At 42.3% G+C, this 22465-nt stretch overlaps 1 protein-coding gene across 1 annotated transcript in view; it reads left to right on the top strand.

The window, feature by feature from the left end:
• The window catches only part of dcc (DCC netrin 1 receptor), a 172424-nt gene that overhangs the window by 56990 nt on the left and 92969 nt on the right, over positions 1-22465 (top strand). Inside the window, exons 2-5 of the mRNA XM_023338673.1 lie at positions 862-1221; positions 12502-12789; positions 14355-14505; positions 15338-15474. Of these exons, the coding sequence (XP_023194441.1) occupies positions 862-1221; positions 12502-12789; positions 14355-14505; positions 15338-15474 (936 nt within the window). The remainder of the gene's footprint in view (positions 1-861; positions 1222-12501; positions 12790-14354; positions 14506-15337; positions 15475-22465) is intronic.

Consider the following 22465-nt stretch of genomic DNA (forward strand, 5'->3'; position numbering starts at 1 on the left):
AGGATGTTAGCGGTACCGGCGCCGGTCGGGCCGGATCAGACCGGACCGGTGGGCTTTGAAGCCGAGGCGGCGCAGCGCGTCCTCCACAAAACTGATGAGCAGAAAGGAACGTTTCTAAAGATAAACGGTTCTGGTGGGTTCTGGACGGTCAGCCATTAAACGCCGTTGGAGTAAATTACTGTATCACCCAGAAGAGGGTCAAAGGTCATTGACCAGAGATAGCATGCTCCTGCTAATGCGCTGATGGCTGAGCTAATTTTCAGCTTAGCATATTTTCTTACTCTGAAACATTTAGCACACTTAGCTTCCCATAAATACATGTTTTGGCTGTTCTGTGTTAAGGTTTGTTGATTGCTAAGAATGCTTCAAATGCTCTTATTTTGAAGGGTTAATAGAAAGTTTACGCAGCAGTTCAGATATAAACACGGATTTAAATCCAATATCTAAAGGCCTTAGAGATAATGAACATTATTTCAGAATAAATTCATTTCTTGATTTTTGTAGTTTTTCAAAGGCAGATATAATTGAATTGAAGTTAGCTCTTTAGCATTAGCTTCTGATAAGTACAGTGTTGTTTTAGCTTCTGTTGTTTTTATCCTCCAAACTGATTTAACACATAAATATTTTTGCTTAATCATTTCCAGAACATTAATAATAATTTCTGAGCTTGTTTATGTTGATTGGAGGAACAGTCTAGTCAAAGTACAGTTCCTTTCTCTGCTTCTTGGTGTTTGTTTACAGAACAATAAGAACAACAACAAGCTGTGTGTGGTGTTGGAAACAACATGGCTCCCAGAGTTCAGGTGGTTTTATTGGATGAAATGACCGACTCCTCTTCCTCTTCCTCTTCCTCTCCTCCAGCCTCCGACGCTCCTTCGTCTTCCTCTTCCTCGTCGCCCAGCCCTGGCTTTGTGGCCTTCTCCTTCACCGTGGAGCCCCAGGACACGGTAACGGTGCGGGGCGGGACGCTGCAACTGGACTGCCAGGCCCAGGCGGGCTCGGCGGCGGCGGGCCCCGCCTCCATCACGTGGCGTAAAGATGGCGTCCTGCTGAGCGCGGTGGTGGACGAGCGGCGCCGGCCGCTGGAGAACGGCACGCTGACGGTGCAGAACGTGGTGCACTCCCGGCACCACCGGCCCGACGAAGGGGAGTACCAATGCCTCGCCACGCTGGACGGGCTGGGGAGCATCGTCAGCCGGACGGCGAAGGTCACAGTGGCCGGTGAGAAAACACACCGCCATTTTTATTCGTTATTAATCTGATGAGACGGTCTGACTCTGTGCCCGCAGCATATTACTGTAACAACATGCTAACCTTTAAGGTTTTAAAGGTTTTTTATTTCACATTAGCTTAATGAATGTCAGGATCATGGCCATTTTCCAACATGGCCGCCATTTTTTACGTTTTAAAGCCAATAGTGGCCATAAAATTTTCCCCATTTTTATGATTTGGACAAACTTTATGACATCACATGTAGCAAAACCAGAAACTGAGGAGTTTGCTGTTAGCGAGTCTCACACCAGTCGTCAACTGGAGGAAGATGATATCTCTCGATGGTTAGCATTAGCATCTGCTAATTTTATTATGTGTTTAGCATTAGCTTTCCCTAATTCTTGAGGTGTTTAATGGTTTAGTGTTAGCCTCTGCTAATTGTTTTATGTTTAGCTGTTAAATGTTAGCATAGCTAATTTCATGAGTTAGCATTTTAGTGTTAGCAGAGCTAAGACTCTGGTTTAGTGAATTAGCGGTTAGTGAACCTGCCTTGTTGATTAGCTGTCCACAGCTACTGCCCATTGTAATCATGTGTTCTCCATTACAGCCATGGCGGCCATTTTGAAAAATTATGTCTTCAAGAAAAAGGAAACAAGAGATCAAGAAATTATATGTAGTTTCTATCATCATCTCCATTGACACCAACATTTTAAACTAATTGCAGATTTTAGTGCAAAAACCATTTTTTCCTGATTTCAGTGGCCATCTTGACAGATTTCCATTACTTTGAATGTTTAGTGGCGAGAGCTTCTTTTTTAGCGCTGTGGGAGTTTCTGTGCTAAGTTGGGTTTTTGTTTCCAGTTTTAGCTGAAGCTTTGAGTTGTTTTTCGGGTGAATTTCTCCGGATGTTTCCGTTTCCTTGACCCGCCCTTGGTAGTTCTGCTGCTTATCGTCCTGCATCGGCTTCTCTGCTCATATTCATTTAATAGAGCTGAAGTAACTCACCTGTAATGTAATTTACAAAGTGCTGTGTGGCTTCAGATCAATACCGTTTATGGAGCGCATTAACAGACAGAGGCGCAGCGGCGGCGGCGGCTTAAGAGCATCTCTGTGGTTCGGCTAACGCTGGCGAAACATCTGGACCAGGTGTGGGCAATAATCCCCAAACTTTTTACCTCTGCAGGTTCACATCAATCCGTTTATTTCCAGCAGGAATGTTTTCCTGTCTGAGCAGCAGAGGAGACGCAACAAGGCGGACAATAATCCTGGAAAATTAGATTTCGAAGCGTTACGTTATTACAGCGCGTATTTTAATATAATCTGTGATGTTCCTCTAATCTTCCACTGTACGTCCTCCTGTCTCCACACTGAGGCAGAGATAATCTCCTGGATTTAGGAAGACACTGGGATTCTGACTGACGCAAAACAGAGGAGCCATTCTTTCCTTTTCTCAGCCTCCTGCTTCGATTAGCTGCGACAGGACAGGAAGTTAGAAAAATGTGATTTGTAGAAACCAAGGTTGGAAATATTGATATTGCTGAGCTTCTTACTGCCTGTTGGTCAAAGTTGCTCAGAAAATGGTGAAGAGGTTGACTGGAGCGCCAGCGAGCTCCTTAAAGCTACGTTTTTATTTCTGCAGCTGAGCAGAAGTTGGTTCTTATTGTTTTTATCTTTGTGTTTTGGTTCAAATTGTAACGTTTTTCTATAAATCTGTTTAATTCAGCCATATTTATCCTAAAACCGTCTCAGTGCTGCCCTCTTTGTGTTGAACAGTGGTACTGCATTTTAATTTTCCAACAGTTGATGTTTACATTCGGCTGTAGCGCCCTCTCTCTGTGTCACGCCCCCTGGTGGTGAGTCAGGACGTGGACTAGTTAGCATTGCTAGCATTGATCGTAGCGTTGATCAGTGATTGATCAGTGATGTGAACACAAAGTGGACTGGATGGGACTGCAGGCGGTTGATGACGCAGAGCTTAAAAAGTCTTAGATTTACTGCAAAGACTTTGAAATGTCTTGATTTCATTTAAAAATGTTAGTTGGTCTTAAATATTTCAGTTTTATGACTTAAATTCTGTCGAGACAAAACAGTTTAACGTTATATTTTCTAATCTTTTCTGTCAGGCAAAGTCTGAGCCGCATGCCGACATCCTGATGTCATTCTGTTGCTTAAGGAGGTTGAGGCTAATGCTAACTAGCGGCTAATAAACCCTTTTGGTTTTTTAGTCTCCTATTGGTAAGTGTAACTTATCACCAGTTAGCTGGATGACGTTTGTCTTCGCCACTGGCTCACTTCTGTTGCAAACCCAAACCATAACTTGGCTCTATGATGTAAAATATGATTTTGTTTTGTATGTTTCTTTCATGATGGACTGAAAAAGTCTTAAATGTGAGCAGGTGAAATCCTGAAAGCAAGCCACCCTTCAGGTTTTGTCGCCATAAAACACTGAAAATATTTGGGAGATTTGTTGCTTGTTGTTTTCTCAAAATTGAAGTTGCTAAATTTAGCCACAGTCATTCCCACACTAGGCCACGCCCCCTTGTGTTGACTCCGCCTGCTTTAGTATAATTCTTTGCATTATTTTAGGGGGCGTGGCCTCTAGACCTGCAGAGATCCAAACTTTTCCTTCAGTCGTGTTTTTACCCAGAGAGAAGCTGGCCTTGCTCTAAATCCAGAAAGACTCCAGGCTCTTAATATTTACTCGGCTCATTATCTGATATTAGGAGTAAAGATGATGCAGTTTGCTGCTCGGCTTCCCATCAGAACAAACATTTGGACCCGACCGACTCTGATTCATCTGCTGCTCGTATGTTTGCTCTCTGGAGCGACGCTTCAATTAAAGATGGCTGGCCAACGGCCGCGGCGCGCCCGTGCAGGCAAAACCACAGAAGAAGAAACGTTTCAAGGCTGCAGGTGAAGCTGTGTCGTGATCAGATACTGTTTAATAACTAAACCTTAAAGCTGCTAGAAGATATTATATGACTTTTAAAAAAATAATAACTTTACTTTGGATTTCTAAGCGTGTTTGTGTGACTGGTCTCATTAAAACGAAACACTGCAGGCGAGGCCACAGTTTCTGTAAACGAGCCTCAGAAAGCATGTAAAATGTTCACACACACACGCACACACACACACACACACACACACACACACACACACACACACACACACACACACACACACACACACACACACACACACACACACACACACACACACACACACACACAGGCATGCTTAAACACAAATTAGTTGTTCCTAAATGACATTCACGTCACACACATTACAAGGCAAAATGCTAATTAACAAGAGAGGCTTAAAAATTCAATTAGCAGTCTGCCGGCGTGTTGGAGCCTCTGTGCCCAGAACGGAGCGTAAACTGTGAATTAATTAGAAACTCTGAAGGCTCAGAGAAACCCAGACAGGAGATAAGACTGAGCAGAACCAGAACCGAGGAGTGGAAGCTTCCTCGCTTACAGGATGAAACGGAGCCGGAAAACACGATGAACGTCTCCAAACGACAGATGAAGAGTTGGTGGCGCTGTCAAAGTAAAATCTGAAAAGTGTGGGCTACATTTACTTGCACCCTCTTCTGGGTCAGAACTTTCTAGAACCAGATCCGGCTGCAAGTTTCTACAATCAATTTTCAGATCTTTTGGATTTAGGTCTGGACTTTGACTAGGCTACTCACATATCAGTGTGCTTTGATGTAGGGCTTGCTGGTTGTACGGTGGCGTTCTTCAAGATTTACCTCCATCAACCTTCAATCAACTCCAACCAGCTTCCTGGTCCCACAGCATGATGCTTCCTCCACCGTGTTTCATTGTCAGGATGCTGGACTCCATGATTCTGGTCAGAGGCTGCATCATTTCCACCACCGGTTCAGTCCGCTTTGACCCGGCTCCGGTCCGCTTTGACCCGGCTCCGGTCCGCTTTGACCCGACTCCGGTCCGCTTTGACCCGGGTCCGGTCCGCTTTGACCCGACTCCGGTCCGCTTTGACCCGGGTCCGGTCCGCTTTGACCCGGGTCCGGTCCGCTTTGACCCGGGTCCGGTCCGCTTTGACCCGGCTCCGGTCTGTTTGCCTGGAAAGTCCGGTTCGTTCGAGGAGGTGTGAATACGTAATCTACAAAACTCAGTCTCAGTTTGATTGCAGTGAACTCTGGTTCAGGATGCATGTTCTGCTGTAGTCCGCTCCAAAAGCAGGAAGTGGACTACAGCGCAGGGCATTCTGGGTAAATACAACTAAAACAAACATGCTAGTCTAGCACTAGCAGGAGAAATCATTCAAGAAATCCTCCAACCGCTAAAATCTGTCGCCTCCATCTTGTTTCCATCTGGTGAAGAAGGAAGTTGCTCTCAGTGTCTTCAGAGGTTTTTGTGTGGTTTCCTTCAGTGGTTCTTGGTGCAGCGCCCCCACAGGCCAGGAGGGGAACAGGTTGGTTTGGGTCAGAACCACAGCAGCTGGAGGTGGAGCAGATGTTCTGGTTCCAGTAGAACCACATTTAGAGGACTGTCAGGGGGAAAACAGCCTACAGAACATCTTACATTCCTCGTTTGTAAAACCATGAATTATGCTTCTTCGTCTTCACAGTTATGTGTTTGGTCATGTTAAATCCCAATGAAATACAACAAAGGTTGTGGTTTGAAATATAAACAAGTTCAAAGGTTGTAAAATATTCCTGCTAGTCTCAGCTGGAACATTTTATCCATAAATCTGCATTAATTTAAAATATGTAGCCACTTTTTGGGAGTTTTTCCTCCAAACCAGATTTACTGCAGTTGTCTTTTTCCCACCATAACCTCCTTTCCTTCTGTGCAAACTGCTTTCAGTCTAACTCAATAACAACTTGTTCATGTTGTGCTAAAACTCAAAGTCTTGGCCTTAAAAACTGTCCTCGTTAAGTTCCTGAATGTACTGCCGTGGTGTTGGACGGAAACCAGCTTTCAGTCCAGCCGGTTGCTAATTAGCAGTCGACTCGGAGGATTCGGACAAATCCTGCTTAATGGCAGCGAGGAAAAGTGTGGCTTGACCACCAGACGTGGATAATAATTGGTCCCAAGGTAAAGAAGGAGGAAAAATCATCCCACAAATCCCTCTAATGCTGCTGCCTGCTGGCCGGGATTTCCATCTTATTACCCGAGTCGTTTTGAGCCTTTTAATAAAGATAAACAAAGATGCAAACTAAGTTCATCACAAACAGAAAAGCTTCTGGCTGCTTTCTTTTTAAACACAGTGGAGCTGAATATGTGGGGCCCCCTAGTGGTCAGCAAGGCACTGCATGTAAACAAATGGTTATTTGCTCTAACATGACCTCAAAGTGCTTAGCTGACCAAGTAATGATGTATAAAAACAATACCAGGTCGTTCAAAAGAAAACCTGAAGGTACTGATGTTAAAAAACACCAAGAGGAATTTTTCAGTTTCTTACAGAACTTTAGTTTTGATTACGATTCCATGGCATCAGCGCGAATATCCACCTTTACCAATTAGTAGTTTATCCAATAAATGTGTTAACTAATATTTTCATTTCACTTTGAATTAAGATGTTAATGCCAGGTTGATTTCAAGTTAGGTGTTTGTTAAATTAGTTAATGTCATGATGTGTGAGAAGCAGAGAGCTGATAATATTTTAATGAACAAACCTCAGGGAGCACAGGGAGCCAGAGGAGAATGAAAAACAGGAAACCAGAGGAGAATGACAGCAGGGAAAGAAACAGGAGATTTACCTGGAAAAACCAGAAAGGAAGAGAGCAGGAGGGTTTAAATACTGAGAGAGGGAACGCTGGAACCAAAGACCTGCAGCCTGTTAGCTGATTGGCTGACGGGTCGCAGCCTGTTACCTGATTGGCTGACGGGTCGCAGCCTGTTACCTGATTGGCTGACGGGTCGCAGCCTGTTAGCTGATTGGCTTTGTGTTGTTTAAAGCTATAAAAACACGGACCTGGAGCCGCTACTTGCCAAGTTAATCAAATCTAAAGTTTTCTGATGAGACTTGAAGCGAGTTCGGTGACGGCTCCACAGCCTGCCTCCTCAGTGAGCGGCTGCTGCAGGCGCAGGGTGATCCACACACAAACCGACAGCAGCTCAACTATATAATTTACATCAGCGTTCCCGTCGCCTCACATGTGATGATGTCAGAGACGGCGCGCGGCGAGCGACCTTGGTGCGGCCGATGGATCCCTGGGCTTTTATTTGTCACAGCAGCAGGAGACGGGTCAGAGTTCAGCTTCACAGATTGCTCCTGTCAAGGTGGGACACAGGAAGCAGGAAGTGATTCAGACCAACAGGAAATGACCTCACAGGGTCACAACAAAACCCAGAATAAAAACTCTGCAGAAGGATTTACCTCCTTTCATATAAAAACATTTCATATGAAATGCTGTATTGAAACCTACATAGGGAATTATTTCTCTCTAACTATATATAGCAAGCCATGTTGTTACTAAATAGAACCTGCTAGCTAATAGCACCATTAGCTATGCTAGCAGCTAGCCTGCCAGTAACATGAAAGCAATAATTTAGTGGAAAATGTACAAATATTTCCCACTATATTTCTTTTTTCTAAGAATTGTAATATTGTATATTTTCTTATATATTTCCTGCTTCTTGATTGGACTGTTAGTTATGTTAGCTGCTAGCTGCTAGCTTGCTAAACAGAGTGGTTTAGTGTAGAATTGAAGAAATTGATTGTTTATTATTTTCAAGCTTTATTGTATTTTAGTTTAAATACATAAAATGGAAGAGTGTGCTGCGTTCATGACATAAATGTAGACACCCTGCCTGTTGGTTGCAACATTAGCTGTGGCTAGCTGCTAGCTTGCTAAATAAGTAGAAGTTTAGTGTATAAAATTAAATAAAAATGTTTTATTATAGTATATTTTGTACTAGTTTGATGTATATTTTAATCTTAGTATATTAACTTTAAATATGCATATTCATTCCTGTGTTACACTTTATCTGTTGACTAATAAGTGAGTAGCATCAGTAGCTCCGTTAGCAGCTAACTACATAATCAGCAGTCAGAGAAGATGCAGAAATTAAATTGAAAATATAATCTGTTGTTCTGTATTTTTCCATGCTTTACCATTTGTTCAGTCTCACCTCTTTGCTTTATGAAAAACATTTGAATCGTGAGTTTAGCAAATATCCTTGCTAGCACTGTTAGCAGCAGCTAACTGAGCGTAAGAAAGCAGCGCTTTACTGTTAGCTAGAAACACAACCTGGTTTTAATATAATATATATTAATATAATATAATGTTCTTTATTCTTTGTATTGATTTGAAGTTTTTAACTTTGGTTTAGAAACTGTTTTAATAACGTTGGACAGGAAGCAGAAAGTTTTTATTTGATCATTTTGTGAATCAGCTGCTGGTTTAGTTCAGATCTTAAAATGTTTTAATTTTTGGTCAATAAGTTATTAAATAAACAATTAATAACTTATTGAGCTTTAAGTCATTAAGTTCATAAAATCACTACAGACTTTAGATAAAAGTGATATAAATATACATTTTGTTGGAGTTTCAGTTTTTAAATGAACACAGTTGAATTTCTAAATACATTTATTAATTTAATTAGAAATATCTGTAAGGATTTGACTTGTGTTTAATTCTAATAGAAATATTTAACAGATTAATAAACTATTTGGTTACATCATCTTTATTGACTCAGTGGTTGTAGTTACGTCTTAATGAGAATAAAATGGTGGAAATGTTCTCATCTGGAATAAATTAGGACACCAGATTATGTTCATAAATCATGTTTTTAAATGCAGAAGCTGCATTAATAATTCAGCGTCTGTTTGATCAGCGCTCCGACATTCCTGGTGGTTTCTGCTTGTTCTTATATAATCTGTTTTGTTTGACAAAGTTTAGAAAAAGTTATAATAAATGAATGAACTCCACTTTTTGTTAACGAGCGTTTTACATAATCAGGAACGTACAAATTTAACGCTGCAACATTTATTTCCGTTAAATCTTCCACTTTGGGACGGAGTCTCTGGTGGGACAAACAACTTACACTTTGAAACTTAATTTCTTTCTGTTAGTTTTTATGCCATAATCAGAGAAAAAACCTTCCAAGTAGTTTAAATGATTTCCCTGAACATCAGGCTGTTAGTGGAGACAGAAACACTTTTCATTCTTTTCTCTTCCTGCAGACACAACATCAGTCCTCATGTTTAGAAACAACTGAAACTTTCAGGTTTCTGTAGTTTTCATTCCTGAAACTCGGTGGGAACTTTCCAAAACTTTCAAGCTACGCATCAAAACTTACATTCCAGAACTTATTAGGCACTTTTTATTTTCATTAATCCTTTGGATTAAAATGAATAGAGATTGAAAATCTCATTAATAAGAGCCACCTTGGCTGGACAGCAGCAGATTATTTTTGTTAAAGTAACTTTCTGAAAGCTTTTGAGTAAATTGTGAATCTGAAGAATTATTTATTCAAGAAAATGAAAGTTTATATGTTTATAATTTTGTTTTAGAAGGAAAATAAAACATTTAACAATCAAAAGAACAGATTACAAAAGCAAAGTGAGGGAAAATGGTGACGGGTTGAAAGACAGACTGACGTTTGGTTCTGGTTCTGCAGATCAGATCCAGCAGCAGCAGATCTTTAAAGTTTCCTGGAAACGTTCTTCAGGTGACAGAAGGCTGATTTTCGAACCGTCTTTATGTGTCTCTGAAGGTTCAGATTTCAGCCTGATCTCCAGGTCCAGCTGTAATAACTCACTTCAGATCGTTTGTCTTTAATAGTTCAGTTTTGTCTTGGACGGGTTCAGAGTTACCTGGTGACATGGTGAAGTGAGCGCTGTATCACCTGCGATTCTAATCAAAGTTTTGTTATAACCTCAGCTAGTGGGAGCATCTTAATATCTGCGACTTGTGCAAGATTTTCCCTGAACTCCTCGAAGTTTCTTTGCTAAAACGTCTCTGAAACTTTCCAAAACTTAAAAGTACAGCCAGTGTTTTGTGTTGCTACCAAAAAGAAAAGTAGAGCTGAGAGTTAAAACCTTAATAGTTGTTTCCAAATCAAGTTTCTGCAACAGAAAAATGGAAAGGCAAGAAAAAGGTTAATAAGACACAATGACTATCAGCGATTTCCAGTGAAGACGGAGCTGGCAGGGAGGAGAGGAGGTTCCTGGATGTGATGAAGGATGCAGAGAGCTGGTTGGATGTCAGGAACGCCTGCAGGGAGCGTCTAAAAGAAGATTACATGAAAAAAACAGACATTTAATAAATAATTTAATAGAATAATAAGCAGCAAAACGTTGTACCCCTTAGTCATGTTTTCTAATCACGCTCCCTGCTGCTTCCTGGTAGTCGTGACATTTTCTGCGAGTCCTGCTTTGGTTTTAAAGAAGCTGCTCACAGATAGCAGAACATTTTGTTTGCCAGAAACTCGTTTTGATGGAGCAGCCTGGATAAATGGGAAGCCTGTCAGATTTCATTTTTCCATTAAACGCAGTCGCATCGCCTGCTGTTTTTTTCATCAGATCTGATTCAATCACTTCATCCTGCTTTAAATCTCACAGCAACACGCAGGAGAAAATAAACAGCTTTCATTAAAGTCCCGGCGCTCGGATTAATCCACCTGGAGACGCGTGTTGACATGAAATGAGCCGAGAGACGCCAGCTGTTGGCGCGGCCGGACTCCGCCGACGCCGCTCCCACTTTCTGCTGCCGGTTTCATCTGGGAGTCCGACCCGGTCCGACCCGGCCTGTGTTCTGGCCTCCACACCTGCTGCTCCTCGCTCCAGCTCTGCCTTTGTAATCCGCCTGGTTCTGACCCGCCTCACCGCTGCAGCAGCAGCTCGGTACATCATGCATTAGACTGGACCTGTTGAGCCAAATTCACATTTTTGTAAATTCTCTAAAAGCTGCAAAAACCACAAAACTTTACCAAGTATAAAAACTTTACCAAGTATAAAAACTTTATTAAGTATTAAAACTTTATTAAGTATAAAAACTTTATTAAGTATAAAAACGTTACCAAGTATCTCTTGTCAGGTTTCTGCTTCTTGAAACGAGACAAAACTAACTTACAAGTAACTTTTCAGCCAAAAACTCCTGAGTTTTTATGAAACAGTAAAAAGTAAAAGTTTCATTTGCAGATTATTTCACTTATAATAAGGGATAAAAGTTTTATGAGTGGATTCATCTGCCAATATTAACAAATTATTCTCTTAAAATAAACTCATATTTCTTATTGAAAATTTACTTGTAAGCTATTCATACCTTATTTTCACTGTACTCAAATATTTGCATTAGAAACTAAATTATAATACTTTGTAAGATTTTGTGTTTTTGCAGTGCGAGCACTTAAAAACAACATCTAGTTTGTTTTATGGCTATAAATTAGTTTTTTGGTGTCTGGAAAATGAGCCGTTTCAAAAATATCCAGCCTCACAAATCAGCAGACAAATTGTTACCTAGCAACCACAGCAGAGTTCCTCCCGTTACCTAGCAACCACAGCAGAGTTCTGCCTGTTACCTAGCAACCACAGCAGAGCTCCAGGATATTTTGTGAGCTGGTTTTTCTGCTGCATGCTCTGTACAATAGAAAAGCAGCCATTGTTTTCCAGCAGCCATTTTGTTGTTGTTGACTTTCCATCCAGAAACCTTTTGCTGCATTCTGGTTGGTTGTACTCGAGGCTCCACTTCTGCTTTTCAAAGCTGTACGATTGTATAACTGTGCATCTGTTTGCAGACATTTTCTCGTGGGAGTGTAAACGTTGAGTTTGGGGGCGTGGCCAACAGCAGACTATTTGGATTTAAAGTGACAGAGCCCTAATCTGATTATGATTTCTGTGATAAAAATGTAACAAACATGTTTTGTGTGAACCGATCCTAACATGTTCAGCCATAACAACCCACCTTTAAATGAAACCTTAAAGTCACCAAGTTCCTGGACCTGAGGCCACAGAGGTGGACTTCTGTTCTCCAGGTTGGTCCATAAATCATTACCAAGCCGATTCAGTTTATGTTCAGGGTTCAGGTGTCGGGTTCACATTAAAACCCCCGTCAGCCTGTCAGGCGTTTGGCGCTTCATCACAAAATAATAGAGAAATGAAGGTTGCTGAGTAACGTCAGCACATCTTTCTGTGGAACCAGCCGGTTACTTTCTAGAACTTACAGGATCCTTTACAGGAGCTGAAGGGGAACCTGGAACGGAACGTTTCAGAACTTACAGGAATCAACAGGTGCTTCAGAACCAGCAGGACACTAGAACTTAACGGTTCTGTCTGTGTGTCCGGGTCCGTTAACGGTTCTGTCTGTGTCTCCAGGTCCGTTGAGGGTGATCGTCCCCACAGAGTCGGTCTCGTCGTTCCTGGGCGACACCGCCCTGCTGCGCTGCGAGGTCTCCGGCGACCCGAGGCCCGTCATCCGCTGGCAGAAGAACCGGGAGGACCTGCCGCTGAGTTTCCAGCCCGAATCCCGGCTGGCGGTTCTGCCGTCCGGGTCGCTGCAGGTGAGCCGGGTCCAGCCGCCGGACTCGGCGACGTACCGCTGCCTGGCCGACAACCCGGGCAGCACCAGAACCGGGACGGACGCCGAACTCCGAGTTCTCCCAGGTAGAAAACACAGACTCAGGTTCCCTCCAGTCGGTTCTTCTCATTTGGACCTTTGTGGTTCTGTGGTTCTGTGGTTTTCTCTGAATGTTGTTTTTTTCCATATTTTCTCCTCTCCAGACTAAAATGGTTTTCAGTTAAAAGTTTCTCCAGAGTCTCATTAATATTCATATTTATGTAAATAACTGATGACGCTCAGAAAGTCTTTAACTCCCAGTGAGTTTTAAGCTCTGATGCTTTTTATCTGCATAAATTCAGCGATAAGCTGTTTTTCTCTGCGCTGAACATGAAACGCAAAGACGACAATCATCCAGGACTCGGAGTAATCCCACCACCTGGACGACCCGATGTTCCCCAGAATCTGATCAGAACCGACTCAGAAACCCAAACTGACCTGCAAAGTGTCAAACATGGAGGCGATTTGAATGAAACACGTCCTGCTGCTTTAACACGACGTTCAGATCAAACCAGCAGGAGTCCTGTACTGGTTCCAGCCTGACCAGAACTCTGTCCTCATGTTTCCATTAATGCCCAGCAGATATTAATACCCAGCAGATATTAATACCCAGCAGATATTAATACCCAGCAGAAACTACAGCTGCTGGAACCAAATGTTTTCTTTTCTAACTGAGACGCTGAATCTAGAAAAATCTCCCATTTCTATGCTAATATTCTGGTTTACTCAGCAAACTGATTTAACATAATAACTGTGAAAATAGCAAGTAAATAAAATATCTACTGAATGAGAACCATCAGGAGAGCAGCTAACGGTTCTGCAGACCCCACACATGCTGGACACAAACTGTTTAGCCTTTTACCTGCAGGGCGGCGCTGCAGAGTCACTTCCCTGATTCACAACAGGATTAATTCAACTTTCTTCTTTTGTAAAAACACTATAAATACATATTTATAAAAAATAACTAGTGTTTTCTTTTTTACATGTAAAATGTCTGGAATATTAATGGAACCAAATTAATTTGTTGCTTTTTGATTAAACAAGATTCTGATAATATTGCAATAAATACATTAACTGAGTAAATTAATATATAAATCATTTAAAAGGTGAACTGAAATAAATATGCAATAAATAAAAATTACAACAACCTGGCAAAATATGAGAATAAAGTCGTAATATTAAGTCTTTATTCTCATATTATTTCATTGTTATTCTTGTACGACTTTATTACTGTATTATTATCTAATTATTACAACTTTATTCTAATAATATTATAACTTTATTATTTATATATTCTTTATTTTTATAATATTGGTTCCGTCATTCAAAATAAACAATATGTACAAATTTAAAGTTAAAAACTGAATCTGTGACTAAATAAATAAAATAAAATCTAGAATAAATCAGAAGTTGTGGATCTGTGTTCACCTCCTCCTCCTCCTCCTCCTCCTCCTCCTCCTCCTGCTCCTCCTCCTCCTCCTCCTCCTCCTCCTCCTCCTCCTCCTGCTCCTCCTCCTCCTCCTCCTCCTCCTCCTCCTCCTCCTCCTCCTCCTCCTCCTCCTCCTCCTCCTCCTCCTCCTCCTCCTCCTCCTCCTCCTCCTCTGTGTTTCAGAACCTGGGCTCAGCAGGAACCTGCAGTTCCTCCAGCGTCCGTCCAGAGTAACGGCCCTCCTGGGAACAGACGCCGTGCTGGAATGTTCCGCCTCCGGTTACCCGACTCCCAGCATCCAGTGGAGGAGAGGAGAGGAGGTGATCCAGAGCTGGTGGGTGTTTCTGGAGGAGCCGCGGTCCGACAACAAACAAAACATCTGCAGGTCGACTGGAGGATGAAAGTGTGAAAAATATATTCCTGAGTTTGGTTTCTAACTGAACGAAGCGCCAAGAGTCAAAGGTCGATGGTCTGAACGATGTTCAGCTCAGCGAAGATGTTCCACCTCTACAGAACCCAGAACCCAGAACCCAGCAACTTATTGATTATTTATGAACGGATGAAGCCAAACATTCCCTCTGTGGCCCATCAGCTGTTGAATCCAGAGGATTAAGATAAATCTGTTTGGCTTTCTGTCGGTTTAAAACCGAATCCTGAAGGTTTCGGTTTGTTTCCTTTGTTCAGGAAACGTTGAACTTTTCACAATCTGGAAACCTGCAGGAGAAACAAACGTAGAGAAATTCCTTTAGCTTCAACGATTGAGGAGATTTTTAATCATATCAGCTTTTTACAGGTTTGGATAAAAGTCAGTTTTAGACAGGAAGTCTGTTTGTCCTGATAGAGACTCAGATCATGTCTATAAATTAAATAAATTAAAACCTTATTCATTTAAAAAATGTTGTAAATCTTGACATGGCAGAATTATTTACTCATTTATTCCATGTAGTTTATTTTTCTCATGAGACTTTCTGTTGATTACATTTTGTGACTTGAAGTGGACGAGGCTACCGCTAACTAGCCGCTAACTAGCCGCTAACTAGCCGCCAACTAGCCGCTAACTAGCCGCTAACTAGCCGCTAATAATCATGCTAAGAGTAATAATTATTCTCGCTGCTCTGTGGAGTAAAAGCCGTTTTTAATGTCCGGTAAATGATTCTGGTTTTCAGGAACAAGAAGTTCTCCCTGCTAGCAGGCAGTAACCTGATCATCAGAACCGTCACCGACGACGACTCCGGCGCCTACAGCTGCACGGCCTCCAACAAGAACCAGAACATCACGGCGCAGGCAGAACTCAGCGTCCAAGGTGAGGCGAGCAGAACCACGAGTCGGACCCAAAAGAACCACGAATGAAAAGTTCTCCAACCGGGTCAACCAGAACCGAGCGCTGTTTCCTTCTGGAGGTTCTGAGAAATAGAACATGGCGGCACCAACAGAACCGGGTCGATGGTACCGACCCAAAAAATAAACAAATACAGAAAAAACTGGAGAAAAATATTTAAATTTACTGGATTTGGATGAAAAAATTAACAGATTAAATTCGATTCATGCAAAATTTTGAAATAAAATATTAAATACATGATTGGATTAATTTTATTTACATAAAATAAATAATAATAATAATGATTCTGAGTAAATCTAAACATGTAAGGAGATGAAGTGAAAAGTGTTTCAGGTGGATGTGAGGCGTGGAGCGGCAGGAAGCCTGCGGGGCGCCGTGACCCGGCGCCACAGCCCACAGCCCACAGCCCGGCGCCGTGACCCGCATCACGACCCGGCGCCACAGCCCACAGCCCGGCGCCATGCGTCGCGCTCTGCGTGTTTCCAGCGTTAATCTGAGGCAGCAGACAGGAGGAAACGATCGTCAGCGTCAGAATCTGCTGAAAAAGCTTCGCTTCATAAATGAAACACAGATTGTTGCCGACAGCACATCTGTTCTCCTGCTGCATTAAAATATTTCATCTTTTATGATACTTAGCTCTGATAACTGGCGGGATTTCCTCTGTGACCTTGCTCTCCTGCACGGAGGCGTCATTCTGCCGTAATGAAGGTTTGGGACGTGATTCCTGGGAGCGCCATCAGATTTCCATCTGCCGCCGTAATGAGAGGCGGCCATGTTTGTTCTGAGAGCTCAAAGCAAACAGAAGCAGCTGCTGTTTGTTCACTGAGGAGCAAAACTGATGGCTCACCTGCAGGCGCCGCTCCCAGCGGGGACAGCGTCCAACTTTGTCTCACCGTGTGAAACTGTGTTCCACAGCGTCCCACTGTCTCCCAGTGCGTCCCACTGTCTCCCACTGTCTCCCAGTGTGTCCCACTGTCTCCCACTGTCTCCCAGTGTGTCCCACTGTCTCCCAGTGTCTCCCACTGTCTCCCAGTGTGTCCCACTGTCTCCCAGTGTCTCCCACTGTCTCCCAGTGTGTCCCACTGTCTCCCAGTGTGTCCCACTGTCTCCCAGTGTCTCCCAGTGTCAAACTGCATCTACCCGTGTCTTGTTGCATTTCGCGTCTTTATCTACATATTTTAGTAAAGAAAAACAGGAAGAGATTAAATCTGCGATCCCATCTGTCTGTCTGTCCATAAGTCTTAAAATTCGGATCACAAGATGTCTTAATTTTTAAGACATTTAAAAAACAAAAAAATAATTTGGTCTTAAATACATTAATCCCAGTTAGGCTGACTAGCTTTAATTGGCCTAACTAGTACTGCAAAAAGCTGTTATAAACTCGCCGTTAGTTATGTTAGCTTTTTATTAAGCTAGTTAGGCTAACGTTAAAACAAGCTAGCTACATCTTTATGGACATAAAAACGCTAGCTAGCAATCCTTTTAGATGCAAAGAAGCTGGTTAGCTAGTTAGCTAGTTAGCTAGTTGGTTCTTTTACATCCATCAGGTGTAAGTCCAGAGTTCTGTCCAGATGGATGGACAGAACTTTGTTTTCATGTCGACTCATTTCTGTTGAGAAGACAAAAAGTTTTAAGAAACAGAATCATCTGGATTTTCACGTCTCGCTGCAGCAGTGAGGTTTTCCGTCCAGGAAGTTTTGTTTTCTCTGCTGTAACACAGAAGATCCTCCAACATTGAATTCTGTCTTAATTTTAATTCCAGGTGGCATTAAAAAGCCTTAAACTGGACTTACTGGGACCAGTAGATCCGGGTCGGAGCCGGCGGGTTGACTGTAATCTGAGTGACTGTCCTCATGTAGAAACACGAGCTGCTGTTAAACACTTCCAGCTGTAAACCTTTTAGAAACAGCCTGATTTAGACCAAACTGCTCACCATGGGAACATGTTGATGTTTCTTTTCCTTCGGCTGCTTTCAGTTTGTCTTCAAACAGCAGAATTTATTCTCTACGGCACAAAAAACTGATGTTTATCATCATGGAGCCGCGTCTGCTTTGACAAACTCTGGAAGTTTGGAGAGGAGAATTAAAAAGTGAGTAAATGTGCTGCTGGTCCCTGTGTGATCCATTCATTTAAATATTGTTTTAATTTGACATATCAGAGCCTTCATGATGTCATAACGGGCCTCCAGCTTTCCTCCCTCTTTGTCTTTTATCTCCGTTTCCCTCGTCTGCAAACTAAACACACGAGGAGCCGAAGCGTTGCCGTCGGTTTCTGCACCAAACAGAGCCGTCTGCAGATCGCCACGGCGACGCTGATGTATGGAGATGTGTGCGCTGCGACTCCGCAGGGCGTTGACCATCATTGCGTGATTAGGATAATAAATGTGTGTGTTGTTTCCGTGGTAATGAGCGCATCCCGCCTCATTAGCCGGTTCCTGTTAGCGGAGTTAATGAAATCTGAGGCGGACTGACTCAGCATCTCCGCCATCCGTCATTCCCCGCCGCCGTCAGCATTCCTCTGAAACGGCCGAGTTTGACTCCAGATCCTCTGGTGACACCAGAGCAGCTGAACCCGCCTGCAGCAGAGGGACAGGAACCGGGCCGAACATTCAGCTACTCTTCAGATGATGACGGTGACTCGGGTCCCATGATTCTCTAAATAATCTTCAAGCATTTTACAGCACTTAATTATTCACATAAAACTATGCAGAAACCTCTGAGGTCCAAATCCAGCCACCAGCAGCATCATGTGGCCTGAGGCGCCGCAGCGCAGCAGGGAATGTGACCCACTTCTCAGTCTGAACGCACCAAAAATCACAATTAAATCAAATATTCATCCAGTTGTTTTCACAGTGTCTGAAATGTTGCGTCACATTTTATCTGACGTTTCGATGTGGTTCTGCACCAGCAGAAGCCAAACGCTGTAAATCCAAACTCTGACTGAAGCGACGTTCCTTCGTCTTATGATTTTATTATCTGTCAGAAAATTTTAGATTAAACTCATAATTCTGTATTATTTCAGAAAAATGCAGAGATCTGTTGATCTTAATGAATTGAGTGATCGCATAGAACTGGAGGAACTCAGTGGAGACGTCTTAGTGCTAGCACAGCAGCTAGCATGTTAGCTGTTAGCTAATACTTCTGGTTTTGGGGTTCAGCCAATGAGAGCCGAGGAAAATAAATGGTGCTACTTGATTGGCTGTTTGGGAAACGGCATCCAAACTCCGTCTGGGTGTTTCAGCTTCAGCTGCCTTTTATTTTGAAAAATCCTTTAATAGGAGAACAGATATTTATCTGTCTGTCTTCTTCTGGTGCAGAATTAAATCGCATGTCTTCTTCCCCAAACGGGCGCGGCTCAGCGCAGCAGGTCGGTCTGCGGGTCGGTCTATGGGTCAGTCTGTGGGTCGGTCTGCAGGTCGGTCTGTGGGTCAGTCTGTGGGTCGGTCTGCAGGTCGGTCTGTGGGTCAGTCTGTGGGTCAGTCTGCCCAGTCGGTGTTTTGTTCTGTCAGGAATCTGAAATATCTGCAGCGTTTCCAGACGGGATGGAAACACGAAGTCCTGTAAAAACTTTAACGTCATGATGGAAGGACAGAGAGGAACTTCTTCACCTTCAGCTGCTTTCATTTAGGACCAGGAACAAGTGGGGGAGGGGAAAAAATGAGATTTAATTTTTCCATCCTGAAATTCTCTGGATTGTGTCAAACTGCAGCCATTTCTGTTCAGTAGAAAAATCTACTGGCAGATCAGAGATTACAGACTGTTAGTTGATTTGTTTATCCAAACGTCACAAATAGTTTTTACTAACGAGATCAGAATCATTAAGACACAAATTAAATTAATTTTGTGCAAAATTAAAATCTACATAAAGGAATAACTAAATAAATCACTGCAAAACTATTCCAGCCAAATTAAAAACAAAATAAATGACACAAATAAACTTTAAACATAAATCATTTACATTTTAATTAATTCACCTGGCCTAGTTCAAGCACACATCCAAACCTGTTTTAGTTTTATAAGGAAGCATAATTTAATGCTTCTGCAGTCTGTTGTCCTGCTTCCAGCTGCAGATTAAATCTGCTCAGAGTGTTTAATCCCTGCAGCAGCAGCTTTTGCTCTTTTTTACTTTATTTTTTATGATTTTTTAAACTCTGCTGCAGGTTTTTAATTCCTCTCTATGGAAGCTGATGAATCAAATCAAGCCGGCCAATCCTTTGTCCTGTAATCTCAGTAATCCAGGATTGAAACTCTGGAGTCACAGAGGCAGAGAAACGGGAAATCTTCACTCCTGGGCCTGAATATTTACCAAAACCAACAGCAGAACATCACTTCCTGTTTATGAATTTAAGTTTCATTTATAACCAGAACATCTTTGTTTTCACGCTTTAATTCCAGTTTTATTTTCTCCACTCGTTTCTCTCTATATTTTTCTTTGTTTTACTTTTCCTGATTTCTGCCTGATATTTAATATTTTTCTGATCCAGATTTTTCCTGGTTTCTCTGGAATGTGTCCCGGTTTTATCCTCATTTTACTCTCATCTTATTCTTGTTTTATTTTCCCATTTTTATTCTAAATTCTTCCAGAGTTTTTGTGAAAGACTCAAAACCAATTTCATTTGCAGAGCAGCATGTTTGTCTAAATAAAATTCTGTTCTAGTTTTTCAGATCCTGCTTTGCGGCAGTGAAGTTTCTGAATCTTCCTGATTTTTCATTAATTTAATCTTTATTTTATGTCACTTTTATCTTTTTTTCTAGGTTTTATCCCAGTTTAGTTGTGGTAGGCACGGTGGTGGCGGCGCAGGGATGTGGGCTGCTCTAAGTGGATCATGAGCTGTTTCTGCTCGGTGTCAGTGAATGCTATCAGAGTGAGCGCTCTTTACATCTGAGGATCTCTGAGCAGAGTTAGTCCTTCACATCTGAGTCAGAGCAAAGTTACAGCCCATTAACCCTTTCACCGCCCTGACACACACACACCCTGCACGGGGTGTGTGTGTGTGTGGGGGTGGGCCTGTGTGTGTGTGCGTGTGTGTGTGTGTGTGGGGTGCATGTGTGTGTGTGTGTGTGTGTGCGTGTGTGTGCATACACTTAATGACTAATAGTTTCAGCCGCTGGTTTAAGTGCAGATTTAAAAAAACGCTTAAGAAATGTCTGCTGTGTGTGTGTGATTGTCCTTCACTGAATGCTGGTGTCTTACACACACACACACACACACACACACACACACACACACACACACACACACACACACACACACACACACACACACACACACACACACACACACACACAGCAGATGTTCATGGAGCTGATTTCCATCTGAATGCAGAGTGGAAGTTATTAGCGCAGCATCACTGATGGCGCTGTGTGTGTGTGTGTGTGTGTGTGTGTGTGTGTGTGTGTGTGTGTGTGTGTGTGTGTGTGTGTGTGTTGCAGTACAAAGGGAGGATGTTTTGCTCATTCTTTACGTTTTGCGCGTTATCTCGTCCTTTTTACCGTTGTTATTCCTCTTTGTGCTGCAGATGATGATTCGGTTTTATCTCAGTCAGAACCTGGTTCTGGTTCTGGTTCTGGTCCCGGTTCTGGTTCTGTTAGCATATTCCTGGCAGATGTTTCTGCAGGAAGCAGCAGGTTTATGATATTTTTATTTTGGCCTCAGAACAAACATGTTGATGGAAATGACATCATCAGGATTGTTATCTGCTGTCGACCAATCAGGTGGTAGGGTTAGGTTTTCCACTAAAATATAAATTATTATCTTTAAATCTGACATAACTGGAGCACAAATGAACATAAAGAGGGAATCTCTCAGCGCTATAAAATATTAGATTATTTATAAGTAAATGAATCATTTTCTATTAATTTAACTTTTAAAAACATAAAATGTTGATTTATTCAACGCTGGAGGCTCCAATCAGGCAAATTAACGTCTAAAAGTGTCCTAGCTAAAGTCTGGACTTAAATCTAATGCAGATGCTGAGCAGAGCAGGTCAAAGGTCATCCATGATGATGCTAACCCTTAAAGCTGCAGTATGTAGCTTTAATAAAAATATATTTCTACATATTTGTTGACTCTGTCATGATGAGACAGATGATCTGACTAGAAACAACCAATCAGAGCCAGGAGGCGGGGCTTAACGCTGTCAACCATCTCTATGAGGCGCATGAATGCTAATGCTAGTTAGCATAGCCGCTGATTACGGCGGATAAACGGTTTTCCTGTAACGGCGAGTCGATCAGCAGGAAATAAAAACTATTTTCCTCCTTAGAGATTATAATAAACATAATAATGAGATTTTAACACCGTAGTGTTTTTATCCTCTTAAAGTAAACAATGCAGTTAAAAACTGTAACATGTTTGCATTTAAACCCAGAGTCTGGCAGCATTAACTGAGTATTAATAGTCCTTGTTGCTCAGCTATCGTCTCCAGAGCTGCTCCGGTTTCCCGCGGCGCTCCGGGTCGTGTTTATCCGTGTTTAGAAGCGACACGCTGACAGAACCTCTGAGACGTTCCCGTTGCTGTCAGGAAGGTTTTGACGCTCGCACCGCCACTGGAGGCCTTTCAGCCTGATGGGGCTAAAAATGGCCGCCGCCTCACATCTCCTCTCACCAACCTGGAGGCGACAGCTCAACCCGACTCGGTCCTGTTTACAACCTACTGATCCGAGTGACACCTGAACGCCTCGCCCCTCCCCCTCCTGTTGCTGCTGCTGCTGCACATTTTATTACATCAAACTGATGAAAAATCTTGTTCAACCCGGAGATGTTACGTTTAGTTCGTGTTTTTTCCGCCTAACAACAAAACATTATTGTCCACTAAGAGCAGCTACTGTAACATATTTTTACTGAATCATTGGATAAAACTCAAGTACTGAGTAACTGATCACATGATCAATCATTTAATGTGGAAATTTTATTATTTTAAGGACGAAAATGACAATAATTTATATAAATAACA

Source organism: Xiphophorus maculatus, chromosome 8, assembly GCF_002775205.1.
Source record: "Xiphophorus maculatus strain JP 163 A chromosome 8, X_maculatus-5.0-male, whole genome shotgun sequence".
Taxonomy (NCBI): Eukaryota; Metazoa; Chordata; class Actinopteri; order Cyprinodontiformes; family Poeciliidae; genus Xiphophorus; species Xiphophorus maculatus.